We start from the raw sequence: 19,914 nt of genomic DNA on the forward strand, positions 1-19,914 counted from the left end.
GACAAGCTCTGAGAAATGCCCAATTGTTGCAGAAATGCTGCCCAGAATTTGCTAGTAAAGAGGGGATCCCTGTCACTCACTATATTTGCTGGGGCTCCATGAAGTTTGTAAACATTGTTGATGAACACCTCAGCCAAAGTGGAAGCTGAGAAAGGATGTGACAAGGCTATGAAATGAGCATACTTACTAAGCCTGTCAATAACCACCCATATGGTGTCCTTGCCATGGGACTTGGGTAGCCCTTCAATGAAGTCCATGGCAATACTTTGCCACACTCCATCAGGTATAGCCAAGGGCTGCAGCAAACCTGGAATAGCATGAGGTTCATACTTGCATCTCAAGCAAGTCTCACACCTTTGAATAAACTCAGCTACACTCTTGCTAAGTCCTTTCCAATAAAATAAGGACTTGATCCTATGAGTAGAAGCCCTTATACCCGAATGCCCCCCTTGATGAGAGGAGTGCAACCATTGCAAAATAACCAATCTGACTTGGTCATTATTGGGAACTACCAATCTGTGTTTCCGGAAAAGGAAACCATCCACCACCCTGTAATGAGGATGCTGGTCAGGAGAAGCATTCACCTCTTGCATAAGATCCTTGAGGGAAGAATCTGCAACATAGGCTTGTTGTATTAGATCCCACAATTCTGAAGAAATGGAAGAGACTGCCAAGTGTAGCAACTCTCCATGATTGGCCCGGGATAAGGAGTCCGCAGCAACATTGTCCTTTCCCTGCTTATACCTAATTTCATAAGATAGACCCATCAATTTAGTAACCCATTTATACTGTGCAGGTGTAGACAACCTTTGTTCTAGTAAAAATTTCAAACTATGTTGATCCGTTAAGATGAGGAAAGGTTGAAGAGACAGATATTGGTGCCATTTAGACACTGCATGCACAAGTGCTAGTAATTCCCTGTCATAAACTGATAGCAACCTATTCCTGGGAGAAAGAACCTTGCTAATAAATGCAATAGGGTGCTTGTCTTGCATCAGAACTGCCCCAATTCCTGTACTGGAAGCATCAGTCTCCACTACAAATGGCTTAGCCATATCTGGAATAGCCAATACAGGAGCAGTACTTAAGGCTTGTTTGAGCTGATTGAAAGCATGGGAAGCCTTATCAGACCAAATGAAGGCATCTTTCTTGAGTAAGTCAGTGAGAGGTGATGCTAGCATGCTGTAATTTTGAATGAATCTTCTGTAGTAACCTGTGAGGCCCAAGAAACCTCTGAGTTGCTTAAGTGTCTGAGGTTCTGGCCACTCTTGAACTGCCATGATCTTGGCTGGATCTGTAGTAACCCCTTCAGGAGTAATGAAGTGGCCCAAGTACTCAATTCGAGTAGTAAAGAAGGCACATTTACTTCTCTTGACATAGAAGGAATGAGTCTTTAAAACAGTGAAAACATGTCTAAGGTGTGCCACATGCTCAACTATGGACTTACTATAGACAAGGATGTCATCAAAGAAGATGAGCACACACTTCCTTAATAGACTAGCAAAGATGACATTCATGGTACCTTGAAATGTGGCTGGGGCATTGGACAACCCAAAAGGCATGACCACATATTCATATTGTCCACCATGAGTCTGAAATGCAGTCTTAGCTATATCTTCTGGTTTCATCCTTATTTGATGATAACCAGACCTAAGGTCCAATTTAGAGAAAATTTGAGCACCCCCTAGCTCATCCAGCAAATCTTCAACAAGAGGAATAGGAAATTTTGCTTTAACTGTCATGTCATTAAGCTTCCTATAGTCTACACACATCCGCCAGCTGCCATCCTTCTTCTTAACCAAGACCACAGGAGAAGCAAATGGAGAAGAACTAGGTTGGATAACCCCTGAATCCAACAGCTCTTTCACCATGTTGTCAATGACATCTTTCTGTGCAGGAGGGTACCTATAAGGTCTCAAACTAACTGGGTTGGACCCTTCCTTCAGAACAATCTGGTGGTCATGGATGCCTCTGAATGGGGGTAGCTGTGTAGGCTCCTCAAAAACATCCTTAAATTCCTCTAGGACAGTGGTTTTATGTTCTTTAGTTGCAGGATCCTCAGGTTCCTCTAAGCCAAGAGCACAACACACTTTCTCTTGGGAACATGGAAACAATTGTAGCATAAAACAAAAGCTTTCCTCAGCTACAATTTGATTAAGTTTAGCAGCTGAAACTACTCTATCCTTCCCACTCTTATCAGCTTGCAATCTCACCTTAAGGTGTCCCATATCAAATTCCATAACAAGGGCTTTGAAATCCCATGATATAGTTCCCCACTGAGTTAACCATTGTAAGCCTAAAATCAAATCAAAACTACCTAAAGGAAGAGCAATAGCACTAGTGAAGAAATCATACCCTTGCATCTTCAACTGTATTCCATCACATAGGCCTGTACCTTGCATGACTCCACCACCTGCTACAGTAACTTGTAAAGGCTTCAGTAGAGGATGCATGGGTCTAAGGTAGCTCAGGCCTTCCTTGCACAGTTTTTGATCAATGAAGTTGTGTGAGCTTCCAGAATCAATGAGGACATGAATCCTCTTCTTTCCTATCCATGCAGTCAACCTCATCAAAGGATATTCAGAGTCCCCATGTATGGCATTCAAGGATAATGTAGGAACAACTGGTTCAGAATCAACAGAACTTGCAGAGTCAACAGCTTCTGGTTCACCTTCCTCAACCTCCATTAAGAAAACTTGGAGCTTCTTCCTTTGCGGACAATCATGCCCTGGAGAAAATTTCTCATGGCAGAAGAAGCACAAATTTTGTGCTCTATGTTCTTCCATCTCTTTAGGAGATAATTTCCTCTGAAATGTGTAATTAGGTTTTCCTAAAATTCCTTTCTGATTGGAATCACCCCCTGGTTTCTTCTCTGGTAACTTCTTCTCAACAAATGAAGAGTTTCCGCGCTTGTCAGACCATGCGCCGGTGCTTCTGACACCCGAAACAGTGCGTTTCTGGAGCAATTCGATGCTCCTCTCCTGCAATTTCGCGATTCGTGTAGCTTCAAGCAACGTCCTTGGTGCAAACATCTTCACACCATTGCTCAACTCAGCACACAATCCACCCAAGTATACTTGCAATTTCTGAGGTTCTGACAAATCTGTGCGCGCAGCCAAGGTATCAAAAGCCTCTTGATAATCTTCTAGAGTTCCAGTTTGAACCAGGCGCTTAAGTTCCTCTAATGGTGAATCGAATTCAGTACCAAAACGCACCTTCACTGCATCGCTGAACTGCATCCAAGAAACTGGACCAGTCGTGCTCTGTTCCAAGGTCTGGAACCACCGGAAAGAACTCTCGTCCATTGCGATGCTAGCAATCGCTACCTTCTCTGCTTCCGGCGTGTTGTCAAGCGTGAAGAATCGTTCGCACTTCACAAGCCACGATTCAGCTTCGTCGCGGTTGAATTTCGGAAAATCCAATCGCGTCAATCGCGTCGGCATGCGGTGCTCGCCGTCGTTCGCGCCTCTCCGCCGCGACGACATCTCCGTCATCTGCAACCCGAGGCCTCGCATCGCCTCCTGGAACCCGTTCAGTTGGAGCTCGAACCTCTGCTCCAGCTCACGCAAATGCCTACTGATGCACGGCTCGATCGTCGCCGTAATCCGCTCCTCCGCCTCACGGATTGAGCTCTGCAACCTCGTCGCTTCCGCCATTGGTCACCGTGAATCGAGTGCTCTGAATACCAATGATAGGAGAAGAAGTGAAAGAGAGGAGAAAGAGAGAGAAAGAGAGAGAAGGGAACTGAGAATTGAGATTAGAGAGATAAAATTCTTGTTACAACTAACATAACATCTCTAACTGCCTAATGGCCTTATTTATACTACTTTGCTGCCAGCTGTTATGACAGCTGTTCTAATTCTTATTTAACAGATGCTAACAAGTGCATCATATTCCTAATTAACAGATGCTAAGTGATGCTAAGTGCATCAGATGTTCCTGTTTATTAGAATTCATTTCAACCAATTTTCGAGTCCCATCTAATTCCATTGCCACTTCTTTCATTGTTGGCCTTTTTTTCCCATTCAACTCTAAGCATTTACTTGCAAGATTGGCAATTGCAATGATATGTTGGTTCTCCCCTTCTTCCATGATCCTTTCGTCAATGATATCTAACAGACGATTTTCCTCCAGGCAGAGAACAAAATATGGAGCTAAACTTTTGGCTTCTTGTGGCCTCAGCAAAGATATTGGCTTTTGCCCAGTTAAAAGTTCAACAAGAACCACCCCAAAGCTGTAGACATCACTCTTTTCTGTAAATTGACTAGTATGGAAATATTCAGGGTCTAAGTATCCAAAAGTTCCCTGGACAACTGTAGTGAGGTGAGTAGCTTCAATGGAAATCATTCTTGATGTGCCAAAATCTGCTACTTTTGCCTTATACTTACCATCGAGCAATATATTTGTGGATTTGATGTCTCTGTGATAAATGGGATGAGAAGCAGCTGAATGTAAGTAAAACAAAGCTCCTGCAATTTCAGCTGCAATTCTCAAGCGCATGTCCCATGTCATTGACAGCTCATCATTCTGTCCATGCAAATATTCATAAAGGTTGCCATTAGGAATGAATTCATAGACAAGCAAAGGGATCTCTGTCTCCAAACAACATCCTAACAACTTAACCACATTTCGATGGTTAATCTGTGAAAGAATGACAAATTCATTGATGAATTCTTCAACATTTCCTTCGACTTTAAACTTCTTCACAGCAACAATTGTCCCATTTACCAACATGCCTTTGTAAACGGTACCTTGACCTCCCTTTCCAAGTACTCTGTCCACATTAAAGTTATCTGTGGCCTTCTTTAAATCCCTTAGGTTGAAAAGTTTAACTTTGTCATCATTAACTTCACCTGAAGACAATCTTTGTTCTAATAACAAACCTCCATTTCGTTTGAAGAACATTTCTCTGCGTTTATTTATTATAATTCTCCTTAGAACTTTGAACAACCGCCAAAAACCAAGGGCGAAAATGATGGATCCAAGGATTGAAAAAATTCCTACACATTTGACACATTAAAATAATTAATTCCATGGAGTTAGATGCTACTTGGGCGGGGCTTATCCCCATTGAAATAAAGATTAGAACACCTAATAGTCTTAATAATCCTGCATATATTTATATGCAAATTCACAAAGCACTATTTGTGGAAAACCATGGTGAGTCAAAATCACGATGGACAAAAACAACCCACCTTACATTTTGTGGTTCTCCACCATGACTTGGACTTCATAGTGATTTTTCAACATGTATCTTAAAATGCACTGAGATTAATTTCTGGTTCAACTCATTCATGATGTATTTTTATATTTATTACTATATGTATAAGTTCATACGTACCTATTAAGACCCACTTTATAACTTTAATTATAACTTTGGCGCGGGATTTGTGTGTTTCCCGATATTCATTTTCTGCAATTAAAAGAAAAATTGGATGATCAAAGTCAAAACCCAATTCACATAGTGATTAGTTATATAATATAATGACAAGTAAATACTAATGTGAGGATTGTAGGGATGAATGATATACCGACACAGCCTCCAGCAATGTAGGGGTTGCCATAGAACGAATCTCTGCATAAACATCTCCAACCTGAGCGTGAAGAAGTAACATTAGAGGTATAGCAGTAGTAGGAAGATGAATTTCCTCTTCCACCCTTGAGCTGGGTGGAATTGATTGACATGTTTTTTGAAATTTCCCACTCAAGCACCGCAGGAACATGATGTAAATGCTTCATTTCACGAACTATACTTGAATCATCGTACTGGTAAGCATAACCGTCGTTCCAGTATTCATAATATGATTGTAGTGATGCAATCACCACGTAACTGCATTGATTACTGCTCCTCATGGCGTGATTCATGCTGATTAGGTTCTCCATTGTTGCGTTGTACTCAGCAAGGTGTGTGGGCAGAGAAGTCTCGCAACAGTACTTGCCATGGCAGTTTGTACGGTGTTGCATGCCAGGGCGATAGCCATACCCCAAGTATCCATGATATCCATGATATCCATAATCTCCTATTCCGCCTGATGAACACATATGTGTAAAGTAATTGGAAGTAAGATTTAAACATCAATAATACTTTGTGAAAGTAGAGTGTGAATGAATCATCATTCATTTAAACACCGGTGTGGAAAAATCTAGATATAATCAAAATAATACTTATGTTGTGTTTGGATATATATATATATAGAGCTGCAAATGATATGAATAAATATAAAAGAAAGTATAAGTGGAGAAATATAGGATGAAAATGATGTGATTTATAAATGAGTTAATGGTCTAATTAATCCCTGAGTTTGTAAGCGAGTTTGATATTAGTCATTCTGAGAAAAATGACGTTTAGTGGCGGTCAAAAACCGCAAGTGATTTAATATGACTGCCGTTAAACGTCATTTTTTCTCAGAGGAATTAAAATCAAACTCGCTTACAAACTCAGAGACTAATTTGACCATTAACTTATTTAACTCTTTGTAAATTGTTTGGATAGAGATAAAAAAGGAAATGAAAAAAAGTGAGTGTTGAAAATAAGTTTGATTGATAATTACTATTTTATTTTTCATATAAAAAACTTTATAAATAATTCATACATTATTATTATTTAAAATAATTATAATTTATAAATATTTTAAAAATTAATTTAAGAACTTAATAATATTTTTATTATTTATCTCTCAAATCATTAGTATACTATAAATTTTATTTTAGTTTATGTTTCAGTTTTGATTTACTTTCAATAAAATTGACCATTGTTATTAAATAAAAATGAGAATTTATAGAAAATAGAATTAAACAAACTAAGAGTAACGAGATGTTTACTATCATATTTTATTAATATACGTATCATTATCATACTAATATTTTAAGAAAGTAACCAATTATGCGTATTTTTTTAAATATTAGTATCATCATATCATATTTTATTAATATACGTATCATCATATCATAATTTATGTGATTCATTGATATTTTAACATATGATTTAGGAAATTCCAACTCATAACACTGTGTAAAATATGACTGAGTTATCTTGTTTTTTTTATACAAATGACTGAGTTATCTAAGACTAGGTTGATTTTACCTCATATTTATTTTATCTAAATCAACATAAGTAAAATCATTAGAGCATCTATATCCATCATACTCACTAGAATATCTATACATCATTTTTTTAATTTTTCATAATGCAACATCATCTACCCCATTTTACTAACTTTTTACTCCAACCCAACAAGTCTTAAAAGTTTCTATAGTGGATCCCATTTTATTATTTATCTCCATTTTAATTAATTGTAAGTGTTTGTAATAAATACAAGCTCAACTTTCAAGTCTAGTGAGGAGTATCTATTCCCACACACTCATTTTTGTCATGTTGGAATTGAATATGTACTCCAATGGTAATAGATATTTATATGAGTATGTATTTAACATTAAATACTACCAATTGGAGATGCTCTTATAGTTCTCAAATAACAAATTATCCCCAAAGTTTAAACTGATGGATGAGGGTCATATGAATATTTTGTTTATATTATATTTTAGTACACACCCCTCACCTAAGATTCCTTTGGGTTAGAAATGTGGACAGTGCACTACCAACCTACAACCATTAGATCATTAAGGTTCTGATACCATGTCAAGTAATAAATTATCGCGTAAGAATCACATGAATGATTTTATATTATATGCTAATAGTAGCAGCGTAGACGATCCAGTAATATTTTGAGATGTGTGTCGTGTCTTATAAAATTTCAATAATATATATATGTAGAGAGTGTGATTGCATTTCTTACCTTGCTCCAGCGCGGCGATGAACTTGTCAAGATCATCACTGTCATCACAAATGGATACACAACCACCAACCTGAGAGCCATTTGACAGCAAAATTGCTATGTTATTGCAACCTACGGCCAAAAATGTGTTCCGATCCTGGGAATACACGAAAGGGCTTCCTGTCAGTTCTACCACTGGCAGGGAATTATTCCCTCCGCAGTTCCAGCGGAAAATTGGATTCATGATCACAACAGTGCCTAACACATCAATGGAGATTACCTCCAAATTCATTTGTTTGAGGTAAGGTACTTTCTTCTTAGTACTGTTTCTGCATTCTATTTCAAACCACTTGTGTGCGTAGCACTTGGGATGGTTCATTCCAAAAGGGTAAGGGATATCAACATCTCCACACATGTTTTCACAGCCAGGTTTTGCTTGTGCTGTTGTTGAAGAATATTGTGCAGATGCAAGTGGATATATGAATATGGGCCATATTATCAAAATCATGATGATCTGAACAAATTTTAGAAACAGAAACATTTTGTGGCTAAAAAGGTGATCTATCCCAATTTTGATAAGGGTGAATCTGCTTTGAAGAATCATAGAGTTATCTGGTGTTATATATATATCTATCATAATTGCCAACACCAGTGTCTTAAGTAATTTCCTAGCATTTTCATTTGGGTGCATACTTCACTGCTAGGAACACATGGAGCGACGACTTCTCCCCCTTAAAATATTAGTGACTGATTTTGATGGGTAGAAGACTACAACATAATTGAATGAAATTCCCTCATCACCCTCTTGAAACCGTCAAATTAGAAAACCACATGCAAGACTTTTCTTTTTTCTTTTTTAAACTATTGTGCCATATAGAAAAGTTTATAGTTTGAGCTAGGAAAAATGGACAAGGGGTGTCTAAATTAAATACATAACTAGTAAAATTAATAATAATAATAATAATAATAATAGTAATAATAGCTAACGGGAATAAACAGCTACCTTTCGTAATTTTTGGTCAAGGGAGAAGGGGTGTGGGATTTTGTATTTTTGCTGAGCTATTGTGCAGGGGACCTTCCTCTGTTGTTGTTGTTTAAACGTCATGTACTTGCTCAAAATGCATGGGCCAACCTTCTAACTAACCACGTTGAGGATCCTCCTACTCGATAGGTGAGAGACTAATTAATATCGCGGGGTACTGTCAAACACCAAAGTGAGAGATCCCTCTCAACAGTGTTTTTTTTCATACATGTTGAGGATGAGTTCATATGTGACAAACTTGTAAGTTGTAATGATCGGCCACATGATTACAAATTTCACCCGACAACGGAGATCCTCGTGGGGATTGCTTCATTTGAGACCACGATCTTAGGGAATTTTTCCCATGTGGGGATGGGGATGAGGTTAAAAATCTTCGTGACATAATTTGAGGACGATGATGGGGACATAGTAGTAGCATTACTAGTACCATTTCTAACATGCCCAAGAGAATGGTGGCTAAACCCAACTGCCTTAATGCTTTTGTTTAATCTGATTTGTTATTTTGTAGTCATTCCATAACCTTTAATGGTTAGTTTACTTTCATTAGATTTCCACCCTGTATGGTCCTCCTTGATTCAAGGCGATCCAACAAATTAGATAAAGTGAAACTAAAATCAGAATGAAAAGGCATGAAGAAACTGAGTCACTCTTTCTTTGGTTTATCTTCATTTTTTCTCCTTTTGTTGTTTGAAATTTATACTTTCTAAAACTGTCCTTGTCATCTTTTATTTACTCCTACACATCACAAATATGAAATTGTAAAGAAGTTGTTTGGACTGAGTGGTGTATATATTTCTCATGAGTCATGAAAGATCTGCCAAGGAAGAATGTTTTCAGTATCTATCTACATGTCTACATAATGTAACAATGATACTATATGGTAATTTGCCAAGGACCATTCCAGATTATCTGAAGAAGGAAAAAACTCTTTCATATTATTTCGCTTATATCTTTTCCTTCATGATATCAAGCATGTCTATGCTGAAGTTACTGACTGAATGCTGCATATTTAAATTTATGTTTTATATTTCATGATGCTTGATTCAATTTTTCTACCTTAATTTGTGTTATATATAATCTCTTCGTTCAGGCAAGGAATGAAAAGATACAGCAATTAGAGAATGATCTCAATCTCAGTGAGGAAGTATTCCCGGAGTCTTTGATTGGCATTTCTCCTATTAGGTATAGGAACTTCATCCATGAATAATTTCTTCCCATTTGTTTTGCGACAATAACAGAAACTGGAGTTACAAATTGAGCTTAAGGATTGCAAGCTGCATAGGGTGAAGTGGTGAACCCATTCCACTGTAATTTGTCCTTTAAAAGTATCTAATCTAAATCAAACTACTCTTTCATGTCAATTTGGTAAAAACCAGCAACGACTTGCATGATCTTCAAGAGAATTACAGGCTAGTTGTTTCAACATTTAGGGTGTTCAGTAGCTCAATTTTCTCCATTCATAAGAAGCATAAGTTATCTACTTATATTTTTGTTGCAGGATGCATTATTGGTAGTCACGAAAGAGGAAGATAGGGTGATCCAACATCAATTGGAAGATGAAGAATTAAGGTTAGGTTTTCAACTATGCTTCAATGTTTGGTAGGCATGAAGTTTAGAATGCATTTCTGGCTTGTACTAAGGAGCCTATGAATTTTTATTCATGTCCATATTAGCATGCTTGACTGTTAGTATATATTCGATGGTGAAATGCCAAGCTTTATCTTTTGATTAGTGAAATGTCAAATTAGTTATACTATATAATGATTAGTAAATATTAGTGTGAGGATTGGACAGATCAATGATATAAAGTACCACAGCCTCCAGCAATGTAAGGGTTGCTATAGAAGAAATATGGGTACCCACATCTCAAACCTGAACATAATGGAAAAAGGAAAAAAGCTAATTAATCATGGTAAAAGAGTGAAGAGACGGACCCATGATGATTCCTTAGCTATGTTTTACTACAAATAATTCTAAACACTTATGCCTTTTGTGGTTAGCTGAATATCTCCAGCCAAACAATATTCTTTTACACATGGAGAACAAAATTAAGAAAATTCATCAATTATTCTAATTCAACAATATGCATAGTCCCTGAGTCTGACGAGAGTGTTCTGCTGCTTAGAGTTGGAAATGAATTGGATGTTGTAGAATATCCAATCCAAGGTTGTTGGTAGTCTTCAATTCCAACAACCTCAACTTCTTCATGATTTTGTTCTGCATTACTAGACTTCCTCTCCAATTTCCGGATCTCTTCCAACTCTAATGTGACTTCTTTCATAGTTGGTCTTCTTCTCCCATTCAACTCTAAGCATCTCTTCACAAGATTAGCAACTGCTATGACATGTTCTCTCTTCCCTTCCTTTGTGATTCTTTTGTCAACAATGTCAAAAAGACTATTCTCCTCCATGCACTGAACAAAATATGAAGCTAAATTCTTGGATTCCCCAGATCTTGCAAATGATACTGCCTTCTGGCCGGTTAAAAGTTCAGCTAAAACCACTCCGAAGCTGTAGACATCACTCTTTTCAGTAAATTGACTAGTATGAAAATATTCAGGGTCCAAGTATCCAAAAGTTCCTTGAACTGCTGTGGTGAGGTGAGTAGCTTCCACAGAAATTAGCCTAGAGGCTCCAAAATCTGCTAATTTTGCCCTGTACTTTTCATCCAGTAGTATATTTGTTGATTTCACATCCCTGTGATAAATGGGTTGAGATGCAATTGAGTGCAAGTAAAACAAAGCTCCTGCTATTTCAGTGGCAATTCTCAAACGCATGTCCCAAGTCACTTTTAAGTCCTCATTTTGGTCATGCAAATACTGGAAAAGATTACCATTTGGAATGAACTCATATATAAGCAGGGGAATTTCTGTCTCCAAACAACATCCTAGTAACTTCACCACATTTCTGTTGTTGATTTGTGAAAGAATGACGAACTCGTTGATGAATTCTTCGATGTTCCCTTCCACCTTAAACTTTTTCACTGCAACAATTCTACCATCTACTAACATGCCTTTGTAAACGGTACCTTGGCCTCCCTTTCCGAGAACTCTGTTCATGTTGAAGTTGTCAGTCGCCTTCTTTAAATCCTTCAAGCTGAAGAGTATTCCTTTGTCAACATTAACTTCTCCAGAGGACATTCTTTGTTTCAACAACAAACCACCATTTTTCTTGAAGAATTTTTGTTTGAGTTTCTCTTTCATTCTTTTCCTCACAACTTTATTCAAGAACCACAGACCAATGATGAAAATGATGGAACCGAGACCTGATGAAACTCCTGTATACAATTGTGATGGTAAATTAGAATTTAGAAGAGAGGTTACAAACTCATAATACGTGCATATATAGATGCAAATTCACAAGGTTCTATTTTAGGATTCATGCAATTTGATCAATAGTAGTATTGTATTTATCAGTCTTCATTAATGTTTTATTAATGAATTACACATACCTATTGTTGCCCACTTCTTTGCCCGATTATTCTTGTCGAAGTACCCTGGTATAGCTGAAACAACAAGAAACAAGTTAGCTTGGGTATATGGTATTCTAATTTAAACACTTGTATCTTCCACACAGAGACAATCAAGTTTTAGTCGGGTTAGATCTTCACACATGCAATATTCTTTAGAATTTTTTTTAATTAAATGTGGGGGTGTTCGACCGGATGGTACTAATTAAATTAACATATATGTATGTTTAGTTCAGGTTGAATAGTTAATTTAAATTGAGCTGTTTTTCTTTTTATTAACAAAGATGCACCATACCAAGGCATGGCTATTGTCTTTAATTTATTAGAAAATATGAGTATAAAACGTACATGTTAAAATAAAGCATATAGGTAATTGAAAATTCTTTTTGTGTATATATGTGTATGTATGTATATGTTTTTTAGTTAAAACATTTAAATGAAAATAGAAGATAACTTTTTTTTTTTGAAAAGTATATATAAGATAACTATTATGTGATAAATCAAACATTGCACCATTACAAAACGAAAAACTCAGTTATAAAATGATGAAATTTTTTTTCTACTTAATTTGGATTATTGCATGTATAGCAAATTGAGCTAGAAAATAAATAAAATGCACTTAAATTATGATAAATTTAGACATTGCTTATATTTCTCTGATAAAATTAAATTAAAAACTAAAAGTAGACTGACTATACATGTCAATGCACCAAGACAAGATATTTTTCAAAAACAACATAAAAATACATCTTTCACATCAGCTTTATATTTTGTTAATTGTTGTTGAAAAATGCAGCAAAGCTGTTGACTTTTTCTTATCATCAATAAATAATCGAGTCTGAAAGCACTATGTACTTAAGAAAAGTATTGCACAAGAACAAAATACTTTTCAAAGACAAGTCTAATTGAAATTGCTTTTTTGTGTGAATCATGTTTTGTTCACTAATCAAACACACTTCCACGTAAGAAATATAAATAGAGAATAGGGAGTCATGAGAGATATGATAGATTGTGTGGTAGGGAATAGAACAGAAAGATAAGAAGATAATGTGAGTGAAAATGAGATGGAAAATAAAGTGTATTAGTAGTACTCTTTTTCTGGGCACCAAATAGAAAGTAAAGAAGAAACATGAGTGTGAGATGTGATAGTTGATTCTAAAGATAAACAGAGAAACCAATATATTGCTAGAAAAAAAAGTCTTACACAAATATACTGTTGTGATAACTCAAAAATAATCAATGATAATTAGCAAAAGATGATCTAGTAAATGTAATTAATTAATGGAATACTGTAATTTATGAGTTACCACCGAAGGGATCATACCAACACAACCATGATCAATGTAGGGATTGCCATAGAAGCCGGTGTAGCAGTCACAAACCAAAGCTGGGACATTATAGGTAGCTTGCAAACTGCAGTTAGCATCTGAAGGTAGCTTGAACGATGACGAGTTGAAAACTGCCCATGAAAGCATGGCGCGAACATAATCCACATCCAGGTCAAGAATGCTTAGGTACACGTAACTAGACCCAAAATATACCTCGTTCCAATCCTATGTTCCTATCAATGCTTGACTGCATTGATCACCATCACCACCACCACCACTCTCATTATCATTACTCTTCAGATCTTCAAGCGTCACGTTGAATTCCACCAGGTACGATGGAAGCGAATTTTGGCAGCAAAGCCTACCAAGACAATTGTCGCTATCGTAGATGTTTTTGCTCGCCTCACTGTCATCGTACTGATCACAGAGGGAGACACAACCGCTAACTTTGGATCCGTTCGATTGCAAAAACGCAATCTTGTTGCAGCCGATGGCAATGAACTTGTTGTAATCCTTGGAATACACGAAAGGGCTTCCTGTGAGGTTCACCACTGGCTTAGAATCTCTGCTCTTCTTGCAGTTCCACCGGAAAACAGGGTTCATGACTTCCACGTTGCTTATTCCTGGATTCATTGATGTTACTTCCAGGTTTATCGATTTTATGTACGGTGTTGAACCTTGGGAGGTGTTTCTGCACTCAACTTCGAACCATTTGTCTGCGTAGCACGTTGGATCCCCCATTCCGAAAGGGTAAGTGATCGTTACATCTCCACATATTGAATCACAATCGGGATGTACCGTGTTTGGATAATCTTGTTGGGCAGATGCCGATGGAGACATGGAGATTATGATCAAAACGATCATGCAAGATGCAACAAGTTGAGGAAACATTGTTGTTGCTAGATTCTAAAGTCCTGCTGGTTTGTGTGATTGTGTATCTATCTATCTTGATTATATATCTGTAGAAGCATATTTGTTATGTTCTGTGTTCATAACAATGTTAATGTGATTGTGTCATACTGTCAACTTTTAAGACAAGTCAAACTTTTACTGATATAGCATAAGAAGACTTATGGCGGCTTCTTGACAAAGCATGTTCAATTATTTACACGTTGAAGTGATTACCTGTTCCCATTATCTGGTTTTATTTAGAAAGTTCTACCATGCTAATATCAAAATTTTGAATTTGAGAAGATAAAAAGAAAAGATTTGGCATCAAGACAATAAATAAGGAAAGGGAAGTGTGGAAAGGCATGCACGACTAGGCACTACCGTTCTGTTTTGGCTAATTATGTAGTAAACTTAAGGCTTAAATATGGCCGGGGTCTCTGATATTATAAGAGGAATCAAATTAGATTTCTGGAAAAATTTTCTTTGAAATGTCATCCTTCCAAAAAAAGAGTTAATCAAATTGGGTCTAAAGTGTGTTTAATCCTGATGTGACACAAATTTAGACCATTCAGCATTTCCACGCGGCTTTCTTATTTATCCACCTCAGTAAATAATTACTTATTTTTTGTTGCAGGATGCATTATTGGTAGTCACGAAAGAGGAAGATAGGGTGATTCAACATCAATTGGAAGATGAAGAATTAAGGTTAAGTTTCCAACTATTCTTCAATGTTTGGTAGTCATGAAGTTTAGAATGCATTTCTGAATTGAGGAGCCTATGAATTTTGATTCAAGTCCATATTAGCATGCTTGACTGTTAGTATATATTCGATGGTGAAATTACAAGCTTTATCTTTTGATTAGTGAAATGTCAAATTAGTTCCTGAACTTGTAAGCGAGTTTGATTTTAGTCCCTTTAAGGAAAAATGATGTTTAGTGGTGGTCTTTTTACAATTCCTGGCTGTTTTTGACGGCCACTAAATGTTAATTTTTCTCGGATGGACTAAAATCAAACTCGTTTACAAACTCTGGGACTAATTTAACCATTAACCATATATGATATAAGGATTAGTAAGTATTAGTGTTAGGATTGGACGGATCAATGATATAAATTAGCGCAGCCTCCAGCAATGTAAGGGTTGCTATAGAAGAAATATGTGCACCCACATTTCAAACCTGAACATAATGGAAAAAGAAAAAAAGCTAATTAATCATGGTAAAAGAGTGAAGAGACGGACCCATGATGATTCCTTAGCTATGTTTTACTATAAATAATTCTAAGCACTTGTGCCTTTTGTGGTTAGCTAAATATCTCCAACCAAACAATATTCTTTTACACATGGAGAACAAAATTAAGAAAATTCATCAATTATTCTGATTCAACAATATGCATTGTCCCTGAGTCTAAAGAGAATGTTTCGCTGCTTAGAGTTGGAAATGAAATTGATGTTGTAGAATATCCAGTCCAAGGTTGTTGGTAGTCTTCAATTCCAACAACCTCAACTTCTTCATGATTTTGTTCTGCATTACTAGACTTCCTCTCCAATTTCCGGATGTCTTCCAATTCTAATGTGACTTCTTTCATAGTTGGTCGTTTTCTCCCATTCAACTCTAAGCATCTCTTCACAAGATTAGCAACTGCTATGACATGTTCTCTCTTCCCTTCCTTTGTGATTCTTTTGTCAACAATGTCAAAAAGACTATTATCCTCCATGCACTGAACAAAATATGAAGCTAAGTTCTTGGATTCCCCGGGTCTTGCAAAGGACACTGCTTTCTGACAGGTTAAAATTTCAGCAAGAACCACTCCAAAGCTATAGACATCACTCTTTTCAGTGAATTGACTAGTATGAAAATATTCAGGGTCCAAGTATCCAAAAGTTCCTTGAACTACTGTGGTGAGGTGAGTAGCTTCAACAGAAATTATCCTAGAGGCTCCAAAATCAGCTAACTTTGCCCTGTACTTTTCATCCAGCAGTATATTTGTTGATTTAACATCCCTATGATAAATGGGTTGAGATGCAATTGAGTGCAAGTAAAACAAAGCTCCTGCAATTTCGATGGCAATTCTCAAACGCATGTCCCAAGTCACTTTTAAGTCCTTATTTTGATCATGCAAATACTGGAAAAGATTACCATTTGGAATGAACTCATAAATAAGCAAGGGAATTTCTGTTTCCAAACAACATCCTAGTAACTTGACCACATTTCTGTTGTTAATTTGTGAAAGAATGACAAACTCGTTGATGAATTCTTCAATGTTCCCTTCCACCTTAAACTTTTTCACTGCAACGATTCTACCATCTACTAACATGCCTTTGTAAACGGTACCTTGGCCTCCCTTTCCTAGAACTCTGTTCGTGTTGAAGTTGTCAGTGGCCTTCTTTAAATCTCTCAGGCTGAAGAGTATTCCTTTGTCAACATTAACTTCTCCAGAGGACATTCTTTGTTTCAACAACATGCCACCATTTTTCTTGAAGAATTTTTGTTTGCGTTTTTCTATCATTCTTTTCCTCACAAATTTATACAAGAACCACAGACCAAGGATGAAAATGATGGATCCGAGACCTGATGAAACTCCTGTATACAATTGTGATGGTAAATTAGAGTTTAGAAGAGGGGTTACAAACTCATAATACGTGCATATATAGATTCAATTTCACAAGGTTCTATTTTAGGATGCATGCAAGTTTGATCAAAAGTAGTAATGAATTTATTTATGAACTTACACATACCTACTATTGCCCACTTCTTCGCCCGATTATTCTTGTTGAAGTTCCCCTGTGAAGCTGAAACAACAAGAAACAAGTTAGCTAGGATATATGGTTTTCTAATTTAAACACATGTATCTTTCACGGAAACAAACATGTTTTAGTTGGGTTAGATCTTCATACATGTAGTTTTCCATTTTTCCTTAGAAAAAAATTAATAAAATGTAGGGGTGTTGGACCGGGTGGAACTAATTAAATTAACATATTAACATATATGTATGTTTTAGTTCAGGTTGAATAGTTAATTCAAATTGAGCTGTTAAATCGTACATGTGAAATATGGGTATAAAACGTACATGTTAAATAAAACATGTAACTGAAAATGCTATGTGTATATACATGTATGTATATGTTTCTTAGTTAAAACATTTAAATGAATATATAAGATAACTATGTTTTTTATTTTGACAACAAAAGATAGAATTTTATTTATAGACAAAGAGCTAACACGATAGGCCAAATCCAGGTTAAAGAGCCTTACCCCTTCCCTTGGCAGGGCAAATTTAGAGACCGAGCCTCATTAAAACCTTCATAGGAAAAATGCAGTGGGATATAAACCTAGAGAACAAAAATTGCATCATTCAAGGATTGATCCCTGGACCTCCCTCACCAAACTCTAGCTCCTACCACTTGTACTATCATTCGGGGTCGTGATAAATCAAACATTGCACCATAACAAAACAAAAAACTCATTTGAAAAATGAAAACTTTTTTCTACTTAATTTGGATTATTGCATGTATAACAAATTGAGCTAGAAAATAAAATAAGATGCACTTAAAATTATGATAAATTTAGACATTGCTTAAATTTCTCTGATAAAATTTTGAAAACAAATTATTTGAAAAGTGAAAAGATCATATAAGTAATTATAATATAAAATTAAAAACTAAAAGTAGACTGACTATACATGTCAAGTTCAAAAAAAGACTATACATGTCAATGCACCAAGACAAGATATTTTTCAAAAATAAAATCAAAAATATATCTTTCACGTCAGCTTTATATTTTTAATTGTTGTTGAAAAATGCAGCAAAGCTGTTGACTTTTCTTATCATTGATAAATAATCGATCGAGTCTGAAAGCACTATGTACTTAATAAGATAAGTATTGCACAAAAACAAAATACTCTTCAAAGACAAATCAAATTGAAATTGTTTTTTTTTTTTTTTGAGAATCATATTTTGTTCACAAATCAAACACACTACCACGTAAGAAATATAAGAAGGGAACAGAGAGATATGATAGATAGATTATGATAGATAGATGGTGTGGTAGAGAATAGAACATAAGAAAAGAATGCGAGTGAAAATAAGATGAAAAATAAAGTGTAGTAGTAGTAGTACACTAGTACTCTTCTTTTGGGCACCAAATATAGTGCTAGAAAGAAAGTGTTGCACAAATATGCTGTTGTGATAACTCAAAAAATAATCAATGATAATTAGCAAAAGATGACCTAGTAATTAATTAATGGAAGACTATAATTTATGAGTTGCCGAAGGGATCATACCAATACAACCATGATCAATGTAGGGATTGCCATAGAAGCCGGTGTAGCACTCACAAATCCAAGCTGGGACTCTATCGGTAGCAAGAAAAGTCAAGCTACCATCTGTGCAGTTAGCATCTGAAGGTCGCTTGAACGATGACGAGTTGAAAACGGCCCATGAAAGTATTGCTGGAACATAATCCTCATCCAGGTCAAGAATGCTTCGATACTCGTTGTCAGACCCCAAGTATACCCTGTTCCAATTCCTTGTTCCAATCAACGCTTGACTGCACCGATCACCACCACTCTCATTATCATTACTCTTCATATCTTCAAGCGTCACGTTGAATTCCACCAGGAACGATGGAAGTGAAGTCTCGCAGCAGAGCCTACCAAGACAACCGTCGTTGGCCATGTTGATGCTCGCCTCTCTGTCATCATACTGATCACAGAGGGAGACGCAACCGCTAACTTTGGATCCGTTCGATTGCAAATATGCCATCTTGTTGCAGCCGATGGCGGTGAACTTGTTGCGATCCTTGGAATACACGAAAGGGCTTCCTGTGAGATTCACCTCTGGCTTAGCATCACTGCTCTTGTTGCAGTTCCACCGGAAAACAGGGTTCATGATGTACAAGTAACTTGATCCTGAATCGATGTTTGTTATCTCCAGGTTTATCCATTTCAGGTACGGTTTTGAACCTTGTCGAGAGGTGTTTCTGCATTCTATTTCGAACCATTTGTCTGCGTAGCACTTTGGATCCCCCATTCCGAAAGGGTAGGCGATCCATACTCCTCCACATCTTGAATTACAATCGGGATTCACCGTGTCTGGATAATCTAGTTGTGCAGATGCCAATGGAGACATGGAGACTATGATCAAAACGATCATGTAAGATGAAAGTTGCAGAAACATTGTTGTTGTTAAAGAAGTGATTTTAAAGTCCTGCTGGTTTGTGTGATTGTGTATCTCTCTATCTTGATTATATATATAGAAGCCTATTTGTTATGTTCTGTGTTCATAATCATAACAATGTAATGTGATTGCTTCAACTTTTAAGACAGGTCAAACTTTCACTAATATAGTACTAGCTATAAGAAGACTTATGGCAGCTTCTTGACCAAGCATGTTCAGTTATTTACACGTTGAAGT

General features: G+C 36.5%; 2 protein-coding genes, 1 long non-coding RNA gene and 1 pseudogene across 4 annotated transcripts; 1 reads left to right on the forward strand and 3 right to left on the reverse strand.

Annotated features, from left to right (window-relative positions):
- Nucleotides 1-3,730: 3,730 nt before the first annotated feature.
- LOC130722586 (wall-associated receptor kinase-like 18) lies at nt 3,731-8,398 on the reverse strand. Of its 2 annotated transcripts, XM_057573357.1 has the most exons (5): nt 8,056-8,398; nt 7,797-7,932; nt 5,532-6,029; nt 5,342-5,413; nt 3,731-5,000 (listed from the first exon to the last, which is right to left on the reverse strand). In XM_057573357.1, exons 1-5 carry the CDS (start codon nt 8,377-8,379, stop codon nt 3,901-3,903), a joined length of 2,130 nt encoding a protein of 709 aa, XP_057429340.1. In that variant the 5' UTR covers nt 8,380-8,398; the 3' UTR covers nt 3,731-3,900. The 2 variants fall into 2 exon arrangements, with proteins under 2 accessions (XP_057429340.1, XP_057429339.1); XM_057573356.1 differs by having other exon boundaries at nt 7,797-8,397.
- On the forward strand, nt 7,938-19,886 carry LOC130722594 (uncharacterized). The gene is made up of 5 exons (XR_009014021.1): nt 7,938-8,076; nt 9,908-9,999; nt 10,316-10,386; nt 15,139-15,209; nt 18,806-19,886. It is a non-coding gene; the product is annotated as an uncharacterized LOC130722594 (long non-coding RNA).
- On the reverse strand, nt 10,809-14,845 carry LOC130722590 (wall-associated receptor kinase-like 10; annotated as a pseudogene).
- On the reverse strand, nt 15,718-19,677 carry LOC130722589 (wall-associated receptor kinase-like 22). The gene is made up of 3 exons (XM_057573359.1): nt 18,783-19,677; nt 17,239-17,292; nt 15,718-17,083 (listed from the first exon to the last, which is right to left on the reverse strand). Exons 1-3 carry the CDS (start codon nt 19,675-19,677, stop codon nt 15,873-15,875), a joined length of 2,160 nt encoding a protein of 719 aa, XP_057429342.1. The 3' UTR covers nt 15,718-15,872.
- Nucleotides 19,887-19,914: the final 28 nt, after the last annotated feature.

Source organism: Lotus japonicus, chromosome 6 (assembly GCF_012489685.1).
Source record: "Lotus japonicus ecotype B-129 chromosome 6, LjGifu_v1.2".
Taxonomy (NCBI): Eukaryota; Viridiplantae; Streptophyta; class Magnoliopsida; order Fabales; family Fabaceae; genus Lotus; species Lotus japonicus.

Excerpts from the sequence above, each read along its gene's own strand:
- LOC130722589 (XM_057573359.1), bottom strand. The coding sequence starts at position 19,677 with ATGTTTCTGCAACTTTCATCTTACATGATCGTTTTGATCATAGTCTCC. Across the intron at positions 17,293-18,782 it reads CATTGATCATGGTTGTATTG|CTTCACAGGGGAACTTCAAC; the intron begins GTATGATCCCTT and ends TTGTTGTTTCAG. Across the intron at positions 17,084-17,238 it reads GAAGAAGTGGGCAATAGTAG|GAGTTTCATCAGGTCTCGGA; the intron begins GTATGTGTAAGT and ends AATTGTATACAG.
- LOC130722586 (XM_057573356.1), bottom strand. The coding sequence starts at position 8,379 with ATGATTCTTCAAAGCAGATTCACCCTTATCAAAATTGGGATAGATCAC. Across the intron at positions 6,030-7,796 it reads CATCGCCGCGCTGGAGCAAG|GCGGAATAGGAGATTATGGA; the intron begins GTAAGAAATGCA and ends TGTGTTCATCAG. Across the intron at positions 5,414-5,531 it reads CATTGCTGGAGGCTGTGTCG|AAAATGAATATCGGGAAACA; the intron begins GTATATCATTCA and ends TTTTAATTGCAG.